At 37.3% G+C, this 12,997-nt stretch overlaps 1 protein-coding gene and 1 long non-coding RNA gene across 3 annotated transcripts in view; one reads left to right on the top strand and one right to left on the bottom strand.

The window, feature by feature from the left end:
- The first annotated feature begins 4,924 nt into the window (after window positions 1-4,924).
- LOC124174977 lies at window positions 4,925-5,468 on the top strand. Its single transcript, XR_006869045.1, has 2 exons — window positions 4,925-5,235; window positions 5,354-5,468. It is a non-coding gene; the product is annotated as an uncharacterized LOC124174977 (long non-coding RNA).
- A 429-nt stretch (window positions 5,469-5,897) lies between these two features.
- Window positions 5,898-12,997, bottom strand: part of LOC124174969 (probable serine/threonine-protein kinase DDB_G0267686) — a 71,457-nt gene continuing 64,357 nt past the window's right edge. For both annotated transcript variants that reach the window (XM_046554715.1, XM_046554716.1), the window contains exon 4: window positions 5,898-9,595. In XM_046554715.1, the coding sequence (XP_046410671.1) occupies window positions 9,402-9,595 (194 nt within the window). In that variant the 3' untranslated portion in view covers window positions 5,898-9,401. The remainder of the gene's footprint in view (window positions 9,596-12,997) is intronic.

Here is a 12,997-nt window from a genome sequence, read left to right as displayed (position 1 = left end):
GCCAGTCAGTGGCGTCGTGAAATTTGTGACGTTGTTGACTGCGACTACTGCGGTCTGAGACGTGATGCAGTTGCAGTACTTGAGAGATGGCCGCGTCCTCGGTGTAACGTTCCGATTTTACTGCGACTGGCAACTCGAAGTAAAAGCGGAACGCAGTTCGCAGTTGACTGCGTGACGTCACGATTGGCAGTACTGGAAGTATATTTCGGAATACACCCAATAATAGAACATAAACAATATTTTCATATAATCAAAAATTAGTGCAATGCTCATTAAAATCAAATATTTCTCTGTACGGACGAAATACGCGTAGGACGTACTTTCGACGCGATTCTTCGTCTTGAGGAACTTCGAAAACTGAACTTTTTTTATCTTTCTTAAGCTTTGTTACAGCAACGCCAACTCATTTATACCCTACTTTACTGATACTTTTCATACACGAACATAGTCCTCCTTACACTTATCCCCCATAGTCGCTAGTCATTGACATATGAGATTTGTTAAGAAAGGAAACTTATTCCAGTTTTGATTCCAATAAATAGTGAGCCGCTGGGAACCCACCAATGAACATTACTGTACTAAGAAATTAGTTTATCAATTCAAAGGGATAAGATTCAAACATTGTCGAAATCGGTATGAAAATCCCTTGATATCCACGACATGAATTATTTAGTAGCCATATTCCATTAAAGAGGTCTAGCCCTCATGGGATTCGTCTGTCACACAAATTAAGTGGTAACTTACCGACTTAAACGATTACAGCAAACAGGCATGAAAACTGTAATGCCGGTACGGTTGACTGACATGCCAATAAAGATGTTTCACCCTTTTTTATTTCAATGTGTTACAAAGAGACATTAAATCTACTACTACCACCTGAACGACGCAATAACTTCTTCACTTACCGTGGAAACACTACGAATTATACAAATTAGCGACGACACTCAGCCCACTTGACCCGCTGAAGTAGCAGAAAATATTGTCCAAGATTAGCTCCTTTGTTACTCGATGGTTTATCTTATTGTTAGATATGGTCACTAGAGAGAGATGAAAAAGAAATGACGATAGAGAAAATTCACAGCAGATACCATCAGGTACACACATTGACATATAGTATGGACTACGCTTAGGCCGGTAGAACACGGCCAGCTGGTAGAAAGAGGTAGCCACTGGTGGCGGTCATCCTCCGTCTCTTTCTATTCAGGTGCGTAGCAATATGATAGAGAGAGAAAGCAGTTGACCTCCACCTCGTTCCCTCTGTCTAAATCTAGCGGACACTTTTCGAACGCCTTCATGTTGGGATTGCATATTCCATACTGTACCTGTGTCGATGGCGTGGTCGATGGGTACACATTATCCGATGGGAATTTTGGAGGACGATTTGAGGAACCCTGTAGCCTATATACACTCAGGGGTCACAAACAACTCGAGAGGTTGCACAATTTCGCAATAATTTCGGAACAAAAACCACCTTCAGAAACCCTCCCAAGTACACGGTAATAATTCCGTCACCAGTCCAATGCCCTTCCACGAGTGGAGTTAAGTGGTCATCGTAGTAGCCTCGCGACCCTCGCGTCCCCCACTCGCTCATATTACCGTCTTTTCAAAGCATATGAGGTAGAACCAGCGAAAATCACGTGAGAAGGTAGGTTGACACCACCCCGAAGCAGGAACTATAATTTTCACGATTAGCCAATTGAAACCTGGGATGCACAGCCAGGAAGGTGCGTAGCTTTTCATTTCTTATTGTGTTTTAGCTCCAATTTACCGGATTTCTGCCTCATATTCAGCTATTACACTTTGTGATTTATGCATCATTTCTCGGTCCTCCACATGACACCAGCGAAGGGGATTTGTGTGCGCGTGTGTGTGTGATATCGAGGTATCACCACCGTGAGTTTCTAATTTTAGCTACCTCCTGTCGTTCTGATCGCTTCTATCGCGATATTTTCAATTTGTTATGAGTTACGTATGCGTAAGATTCGATTTTACGCATTAATAACATCACTTAGAATCAAACCCAATTGATGAAACAAATATATATATACAATATATATATATATCGTCGACCTCAGATTCTCTTCTCCCTGTGAGAACCGTGGAACATTTAACCGCGACATTAGGTATTGATCGTTTAGGCTGGAGTCTCGATTATTTTACTTCGGAATTTATATTCCTGATACCTTGTCACTAAGCTGCCTCGTTCCAATTTAATGTTTGATCTCTCTTCCGAGAATGCTTTACGTCTGTTTTATTGATTTTGAGATTCCCAATCTTAAAACTGATTCAGAAAAGAGGAGTGCTCGAAACGTGTGCAGCCGAGAAAATCCTGACACTATTCTGGCGCGTTGATGATTTTCATGATATTTACAGGAATCGTACACGTGATGTAGGTTTTTAATCATACCTTAACGATGGATTACAACAATAACAGTGGCATGGTCTTACAAAAATCACCCATGTAGAACAATTTGACGGTATAGAAACCATTTTGCAGCTTAACAATTACATGCTATGTACACACACACACACACATACATATATATATGCATATATGGCAATGTTACACAGATGCTGGCATATAAAATAAATTTATATCACGCCATTTTGATTATTCAAGTGCTATAATTAAAATACAACGGACTTGTGCGTCTCCATACACACAATTATATGGTGTATCGATTTGTTAGTACATATGATTCTTAAAATTCGTTAACAACTAGGTACTTGCAACGATTATTACGAGGCATTGTATGTGTGACGAACGAAGATTTTGTACAAATTGTATTTCTCGTCGACTATTATACATATACACATATATTATAAAGATATGTTGCCGCCGTCGCCGTGTCAGGAATCCAGGAAGTCCGCCCTCCCCGCACCAATATAGAATATATATATGCAAAGTTTTTTCCAGCGATCCACTGAGAGAAGAAATTGCTTCAATCAAGAAAAACTTACTTGGATCAAATAAATTTCGTTAAATGGTGCTATTAACATATTTACTTAGATCAAAAAAACATATTTTAATTTGATAATATATTTGATTGAATCAAATAAATATTTCTACTTAATTATAATGACCATTTGATAGAGTTCAAACAGTAATTGTATGGAATAAATTTGCCAATTCTTGTATCTAGTTGATGATTATAGTGAAGCATGAATGCATTGTTTCGCTCCTGAAACAAATGCTTGAATGGAAATAATTGTCTTTTTGTAGTCACGAATTATTTTCATTAACTAGAAAAACTATTCCTTGATATAAAATAATATTTTTTCGATCCAATATTTTTTTATTTTGAGGAAACCGTTTATTGTTTGTTTTTTTTTGTTTTTTTGTACTGCATAAATATCTGAGGTCATTAATCAGTGTGAAGTGTATGAATTTCAAAATTTTTGCATCAGTGAACACCACTGTCGACGGCCCCATCGAATAAAGTACAAATCGATGACGGAGAACAAAACCTCATCTCGACATTTCGTTCAAAAACATCGTACGTTTTCGGAGATCACTTTGGGCAAACGATGTTATTGGATAAAATTCTGAGATGGAGTTTTGTTGCTTTCATTGTCAGCCGTCGAACTCTGTCACATCAATCGAGAATTATAACGCTAAACCGGTGATATAAACGATTGAAGCCATACTTCGAAGATGAGAGAACCTGCCACGTATCGGTCATTTGTCGAACTATCATAATTATATTAAACTATTGCATCGAATAAGAATTTACTTGTCACAATCGCAATGGCACTACTGTGTATAAAAATTAATATTTACTTTTAAATATTGATCTATATTATCCCGCTTACTTGGATTGGTAAAATTGTTCTCTCGTCAAATAAGCAATTTATGTGAAAATATTTTTTTAATTCACATAAACGGATGATCCACTTACGCGAAATATGGAGTCTTACAATAAAGTACTAATTTCTGGAACGAAGTAACTATCTTCATGGGGTTACATTGCACGATTTTGAAAATCTCTCTCACCAGATTCCAGTAAATATTTTTGAAATCAACTGTTTTTAAAAATATAATCTGTTTCTCGAAATAAATATTTGTTCCTGAACTATCGGTTAATTCAATTTGTTGTCTGAATATTCATTTCTTTCCAACACGTATAGACATGATCGTTATACGTTTTTGAATTAAAATAGGTTTCACTCATTTACCAAACTTTTGTAGTCTTTATCCAAGTAAGTGTTTCCTATATAGAACAGTTTGTAGTAATTCAATTGCTGCAAGCTAATACGCATTGTCTATGAACTCGAAAATCATTGTTCAAATAAAAAATATACCGCGCTGTATAAAAGTATTTTTTTCCTTCAACGTTCACATTCATTTAAATGAATATAATCCATTTCAGTCAAGTACATATGAATTTGTTATAAGAAAATTCATTATAAATGAATAGATTTACTGAAATCAACGAATTTTTTCTCTCAGTTGACTCGTGGATATATCCGGAGGGCTGTTTAAATGCGAAAATACACGCCGATCGGTTTCTTCATCTGATGCACAAATTAGCGCCGTCCGGACAGTGAGAAATACATAACCGTATGTTATAAAAGAAGTTTTAAATATCCAAAGTTGTATTATTAAAACCGCCAAATCGAAAGCATTTAATCTCAATGACAATGATCGAGACACCGACTCGTCTCGTCATATACATATAGCACAAGGATATCGCCGATAAATCAGTATACCTCACCCTGCCTGTATAAAATGTAGGATTAAAACTAAGCTGAAAAAACATTATCGCTCGAATTCGGTATGCGTGGCCAAAACTCTTATACTTGTACCCAATTGTTAGTGATCCGTCAACGGAACGTCAATGGTATTGGAACATTAACGAGTGTTAGACTAGACGCAGACATCTGCAGATTTCCGTTGCATTTTGAATTAGATTCGACTGCATGCACCGTAATAAAAATACGGCGCTGACTTCTATAGACGAAAATTTACTGTCAATCTAACACCATCCTATGTCGATCTGACGCTGTCCGATGTTGAATTACCAAATTGACCGTAAAAATTTCTCTATAGTAGTCCACATCGGCCCATTTTAGTCAATTTCAACGTCACCATTTTTGCAGTGTGGTATAAACGTGGCGGATTGAATAACAAATGTTTGACGAAATTATATGTATACCTATCGTCATTAAGTAACTACAGTCTACGGAAGGATGCCAGCTTTAACATGGAAGTTGGCGTATCAGAAAAATTGAATCGTAAGTTCAACCGACCATTCAAAGAATCGATAATAAGTATGCATTTCATAATGCTGGTCAACATGGCCAACCAACGGATTAACATTAATGTCTTATATTTCTCCATCTCACGCTTTAGGCGAAGATAGAAAACCCAGCGCTGCCGATGAAACACTTATCAACGTATGCCTTTACCTGCGATCGTTATCAAATTGCTAAGAATACCAACTCGCATTTCGGCTAGTTTGCTCTCCACACTATCGCGAAAAATAGTTTCGGGCTGGTTCTTTTTATTAAGATATGGTTACTCAATACCATTAATTATAGTGTAAGTATCAGCTTGTAAGTAGGGGAGAGCCGGGCAAAATGTGCCCCTTAACGAAAACATGATGAATTTGTTTTGTTTTGGCCTAAAAATAATATTTAACGTATAGGGCCCATTTTGCCCAGCTCTCCTCTGTCTATTATAGTCACAGCTTCTATGTACGTGAATGTGTCTGCAGTACATTAAAAAATAATAACACACGACGCGAAGACTACATAAGATATAATTTCATGTTATACATGAGCATAAATTAATGTACATATCGAATTAATTTTTGTGCACAAGTCTCGACGTACTGTATATATATATATATATACAGTATATACATATATATACAGTACAGTATATATATATACTATATATATATATATATATACGTATCGATATATAATACATACGTTACATTGTTAAGTTATACGTGCTATGATACATACATATTTCTGGTTGTGGAAAGCTACTTCCCATCGGTCTCACCTGAATTTTTCAGTAATACGCAGCCGGATAAACTATTCATTTGAGTAGGAGCTGATAAAAAATGCAAAGAGCACAGATAAATTTTTGTCTGCCCCGGACACAGAAATATTTGGATAAGGCAACATGATATGTTGGACTTGTAAGGGTAAGTTACGTTTTTTTCTCGTGTATCTCTAATGCATCAATTGAACTTACGTTGAATTAACATTTTTTGACACAAGTGGTTAATACTTTTTGATTGTTAACTCTTGAAGATTTATGAATTCGTTCGAATCAATTGTCCACGAGAGCTCCACGATCAAGTGAATAATTTCACCGAGTACTTTAGGACGGTATAGGGCTAGTTACGAGTACTGCGTACTCGCTTGTCCTCAACTTAACTTTTCCTACACTGAGAAAAAAAAGTTATTAGATTTAATAAATATTAATTGATGCAAATAATCCATGCGTTTGTATAGTCCTGAGAGCACATTTATTCCCAGCGACAAATTATGTAGTTTTCAATTTAAAAAAATCATATTTAGGACCAATGAACCATAATTTAACTGAATTAAATAAAAACTGAGCGGCAAAACTCACTGAGTTGCTCTTCTGGTTTGATATTTTTATTTAAACGCTGCATACTTGATGCCAAACAAACTGTACCTCCACTCAAATAATGTTTACAAGGACCAATCACAACGACTAACCTCGTATTTGGATTGAAAATGTATTTAAATAATTCAACGATTTCTTTAGTATTTGATTATTATGGATATATAAATTTAGATATACCATAAATATAGTGTAAGTATCGCTCGGTTACATATTTTTTTCAATTTCTTTCACTACGATATGCTATTGTTATTGACTGCCACCAAACAAGTGTAGTAGCGTAACTTCAAAATAGTTTTTAGAAAACGTAGATGGATCAAAACCATAACCCAATATATCGCATCGCATATAGTTGGCTGATTAAGCGTAATGTGAAGGATTCGAGTATATAAACATCTTTGATACTACTTTTCAAGCAGGAAAGCTTGCCGTCTAGTGACCGGAATTTTTACTACTACGAATGAAATATCATTTCGGTTGAAAATAGTGAAACATGCACGTCAAAAAATCAGAAGATTACCGAATCAACAAAAATTTTGTTTCAGTGAAATTATGTCCAGTTCTTACAAACAATGATTCATTTATACCAAGCGCGTATGCAATTGTGTCGAGAGTTCTTGAAATCAATTTCAAGTGTATATTTGCAATTTTCAACTACACATGATTGTTTAAAACTCAGAAAACTTATATTTCATTGTATTATTTAATAACTTGAATTAAATGTGGTACACATAACAACTCAACAACTCTTACTTGGTTCCACTCAAACATATCCTCATTTACTTGTATGGAATTTTTTTTTTGTTTGAAGTAGCTATAGGTATAATCTGATGAACAAAATAATTTTCTTAAATGAATATCAAAACCTGTCTTGTGAAACAAATTCTTGTTTCAACATATTACACATTTCTTTGATCATAGTTATCATTGATTATATCGGACATACATCACATTGAGCCAAATATGTTTACTATCTGGCAATAACGTTCATATTTCAGCAAGCGTGGGATTGTTATTTCCAATCTCTCGGTACTTCTGAACCGATGTGTTCACCGGTTAAAGTACTATTTTTCCACGAATTAAATGAGGTATTGTTGATTGAAGCGAAGTATTCGTTACGAAATTTCCAGTTTAATACTATGAAATAAATATGTACTTGTTTGAAATACACTAAACTCGAAAGCATATAGCATTTAAATCAATGCATCGATATTTTTCGTTCAACTAAAAAGTGGTTATTCTGAGTGAGAAATTGTTGGAACCAAATAAACTGGAAGTGAGAAAAATTCGTTGTTCGGTTCGATAACTTTTTTTTCTCAGTGTACCTACGATTTTTCAGCTTTGACTGAAAGTGATCATTCTAACCGTTAAAAAATTCGTACCATCAGCTACGAATGCGAACACATACTCTTGAATTTATTTCTTATAACAACATAACGTACGGCACTCTGCTTGAACTCCTGATTGACTTGTACATCAGGGCGCGACAAACTTGGTCACCTCGGGATAATCTGCACATTATACCTTCATTCTTCATGTGAATACAATAATACAGTTGTTACGTTTAACGTGAAAGTTAATTTTTCTGCTTCAGAAATTGATGAAAAAAATCACGGGATCACTGAGATATCCGAGACATTGGTGGTATAGTATCGGTAGGTCGTTGTTGTTTAAAGAATTCGCGAGTATATGTATACCTATATATTTACATATTTCGCACATTTTTGTGTAGGTGTGTATAATATAAACCCATGTACACTTGTCACTTTGACCAGCAAGAATTCGTCGTAAAGACAGTTATTTTGATTTTCGGCCTGTCTTGCCGCGGGCTTGGAAATTTTGACAGAATTACGGTCGACGGGGCTTGGTAAACTTTGGTAACTTGACTAGCGTAGTACATCATATAATAAACAGGACCGGTGTAACAACTACTCTCATGTGGATTTTTATTGATCAAAAACAGCTAAATGCTCTTCTATAAGGAAAAAAAAAATATATGAATCTTAAAAATAAGGAATCCTTTATCAGATTATCACGAGATGAAAAATGACTTATCGATAATAATTGGGAAGTGATCTAATAACATTATACACCTAATTTACAATCTGTTTCTTGATCTATCCATTTTTGATTATCGAAATAGGTATCACCCGATAAAATATCATATCCAATAGGTACATCATTATAAGATATACGAATCTCTCCACTTGGTTTTGATCGATCATCAAATTCCCAAGCCCTCCGAAGGGAATTCTGCGCGCGGCGTCAAACGTGATATTATTGTGCCGGCGATTCAGTTTCTAACTGTGGCACCCTAACATTAAAGCGACTACTGTAATGCATATATATATATGTGTGTAGTTGGTGTCACTAACAACGAGAAAACGCGTGAAAGTGGAGTCACTCGCAGATTGAAACCGAAAATCGGAGTGTATACGTGTTACGTACATGTACACATAATGAGTTTCGAAGCTTGTGTAATTATACTGGCACCCAACGGTCTCCATACGAGGAGTGATACCCCAACCACATGGGCCGGCGATAGTGGCCGTTGTATAAGGCACAATGCGTATAATATTACAGGTGTGTACGATGTACTATGTAGTACTGGATAAGGTTCTTGGGTACGAAGAATTTGCTACTCGACGGCTGCGCTGCAGCCCAAACCCACGTCCGTGGTTGTACAGCCTAATCGCTGCTGTCCGATGCAACGGGAGGCACTTTATTCCAAGTTCCTTATACTTCTGTAATGCGACATATGAATGATACCGTTCCGTTTCTTGTACCACGGTTATCACTTGGCATGCTGTTTTGGGAGATGGCGTTTCATGTGAAGAGCAAGGTGATCGCTGCGCGCAAACGAACGTTCGCAAACGGCACATTTGAATGGCTTGGCTCCGGTGTGCTTTCGGTAGTGACGCGTCAATTCGTCGCTACGGGCGAATCTCCACTCGCATTCTGGCCACTGGCATTGATACGGCTTTTCACCTGCAACCAAAGTAACAATATCTTTATATTTCTATACATTTTTACTGCATTACACGAGTACGTTGAGCTTGGACACCGGGGCATTCCGACACCGAAATTCTTTGGCTCTGGAAACAATGAGAAGCATCCCACACGAGAAAACCACTCGTATTTCTAGCTATCTCATAGTCCTTTTTACCTTGTGTAATTTTCCGTAAGGCGTACGAGGATTCGAAATCCTTCAGTCGCAGCTATATATCACATTTCTACCTTCCAAACTTTTTGGATTCATATTCAATTTCCGATTTCACTCATTATCAACTCTAAAGATATCATTATCACAATACGAAATGAGACCGCGTTTGAAGAACTCTTGACGTTCGAAAGTGATGACCGTCTTTTAGGAGGATCGCGTTACTCCAAGTTTTAGAATATTTATTTTCGTTTCCTTTCTCCGAAACTGGTGAGATAATAAATCGATGGTAAATATAACGATGTATAATCCGGACGATGAAAGGCATTCACGCGACGGCTGATATTATAGGTACTTCAAAAATTCGTTCTTCAGTTACGGTCTATGATCAACTTATTTTGCTCAACGTGTCGACCAGGCTTGGCCGGTCATCTTCAGGCTACAGGAAACACATTCTCCATATATCATTACTAATTGATTAACTATTCAAAACTGAATGTATAAAGTACGCCGTAGGCACAAGCTTTGACGTTACGTTGCTAGGTAGCAAGGATATTTACCATCGCAACTACAAGATCTTATCCCAATAGTATAAGAATTGCGAGATTGCGAAATATGTTCAACAGGTTGAAAAAGAAACAAGCTTCTAGTTCTATAGCAATAACTTACCTACGTATTTATGAAAACTCCATATCGCACATGGTGTGTTATAATAGGAATATACATGGTGATGGAGTGAACGCAATATTGTTACAGGAAAAACGACATTCCGTTGTAACGTGCAGTGGTATTGATACGTGACAACTGATTGGAGTACAGATACTCAGTCAGCGGTGATTTTTAAACGTATTCGGCAAATTCAGAATATAAATGGCTAAGATTTTGAATGCCATTCAGTTTATTATCAGTCTGTCAATGTGAATCATTATATTTTTTTTTTTTTTTATTAACCTTTACTTACTTAACCCGGTACTCGTATTCCGTAACATCATGGAAATAACCCGGAGATAATGAATAAAATTTTATTGGAAGGTGTGCTTTCAACATTTCCTCTATATTTGCTAAGACACATGACGTTTCCTAATCTCATGGTTTGCTTACGATGAACCTACCGATAGAGATACGTGCAATGGAATTCGGGAATTGGACCTTGCAACGCCGAGCCGCGAAGAACGATGAGGGGGTATCTAGAATAAGTATTGGGCAACCGACTACGGATTGAGCTTGTAAAGCGGAAAATGGGGAAAAATCTGTGATGGCCAAGTACATATGAAGTATGTACCATACACCGAGACCTGCATCCGCGTTTAAGCTTCGATTCTCCGTTATACCCGTGCTAAAGCTATGTGAGCTATCGTTTGCCGCACGATATCAGTCGACTTCGTTAAACGAAGCCATTAGCGAACAATGCCGCTGCTCTCGGCGATTGTCATAGTGGTGAGCACAGGTATGCGTAGTTACATAGCGCGGCATACCCACATGGTAAAAGTAAATTGTATATGTGTGTATACTCTATACACATAAAGTTGAATGCGGTATATTAATGTACCCGTGTGCTGCAAGCTGTTCACTTCGGGACTACAGCGCGGTGACCTTTAACTGTACATGCATGCTTTGATGCTTTCCACTCGCGTTCGAACGGTGGTTCATGATGTATTTTACTCTACGATATACCTGGTGAGAAGACATTACCAATGGATTGGAGGCTTAGAAATGCCACTTCACGGCCCGTATATACGACACGTTCACCACCTTTGCCACTTTATGCTCAGAAATATTTCAACGATGAGATCGCAAGAATATTATTTGAGAACCTCGGATATACCCTATATACCTATTGCCTATCCAACGATGACGAAAGGGAAAGGACGGATGTGCACTTTCGCAAATCGATGATATACAGTTGGAAGTGGATTATGTAAAGTCAAGAAAACCAACAACATTCTGTACTGTCTGAGTATCTGCAATAAATATTACGGACGTCACCTGACTCAACGTCACCTGACACTGGTCTAATTTTAGGTTTAATTATAAGCCACGAAATAAATTGTAACGATCGATGAGCACGTACTTGTCGTCCCCGATATGGATTGAACGATGAATGCGACCCAGAGACTCTCGAGTATCGTATGAGAGTTTGGCATCAGACTCGAGTAGGCAAGGGCTTCCTACGATTGGACTGACCGATGAATGACACAAGGCATTTCATTATTGAAAATGGCAAGACCAATCACTACCATTCAACTCGCTACTAAAAGTTCTTAGTCGAGTGCCCGGTAATGTGACCCAGGTATACGAATGACAGCTTAAGGGCCACGGGAAAGTATGCTACTGTAGTCGGAATCATACCATACGTCATGGTAGGCGTTGGTTTCTCGAGAAGACGATCTCAACCGAATCGAGTGCCTATCCCTAACATTTTGGCTTTTCATATTTTCACTAGGCATGTACCGGATAGAGAATTTGCGGCATATTTGGATACCGGATATACGTTGATAGATTATTGCCGGATACTGGATATCCCGAATTTCAATAACGAAAACTTTGGTGGGGGTGAAAAGGTAGAATGTCCGCGTAATATAAAAAATAGCGAATTTTCAGAGTTGAAAAATCACTTCGTAGAATTTTTGACACAGGGAAAGACATGGTATACTTAAAGGTCAGAATGTATGAAGATCAACGTATAGAAAGTTAGACTATAGAGTCGTCAGAACGAATGAGTACATATCGAGCTAAGATACATATAATCGCAGGATCCTGACGATTCTCTATTTAGGCTTTCTAAACTTTGACCTTTCTACGTTTTAACTTTTCTGGATTTCGATTAGCTGCATTCTGAATTCGATGATTCTAACGGCGTTAGTGTTTTAGTGTTTATAACATTTTTTTTGTCGCTGCGGTACGAAGCACCCCAGTCTGGCAAGCACGTGATTCTACAAAAGTGTGGCATGTAAGGGTTAAAATTGTTAACTCGAAGAAAAAAAAGAATATGGTTTTAGAAATCCCCTAATCTGACCTCAAATTGCATTGAACAAATAATTTTCCACAAATCTGGGTTGGAAAGGTATGAACCTTTTCAAGTAAGTGGACAAGAAACAACGTATTTCAATTTCTTGTTGTGCTGCTCAATTTCATGTTTGTTCGCTACTCTGACCTCTACCGATATGATTGTTTTACCGAATATTATTGTTATCCAGCTATCCGTCCGGATGGTAAAAATCAAAGGTGAT

The sequence above is a fragment of the Neodiprion fabricii genome, chromosome 2, assembly GCF_021155785.1.
Source record: "Neodiprion fabricii isolate iyNeoFabr1 chromosome 2, iyNeoFabr1.1, whole genome shotgun sequence".
Taxonomy (NCBI): Eukaryota; Metazoa; Arthropoda; class Insecta; order Hymenoptera; family Diprionidae; genus Neodiprion; species Neodiprion fabricii.
Note: the sequence above shows the minus strand (reverse complement) of the source record. Positions and strands in the feature narration are given on the sequence as shown.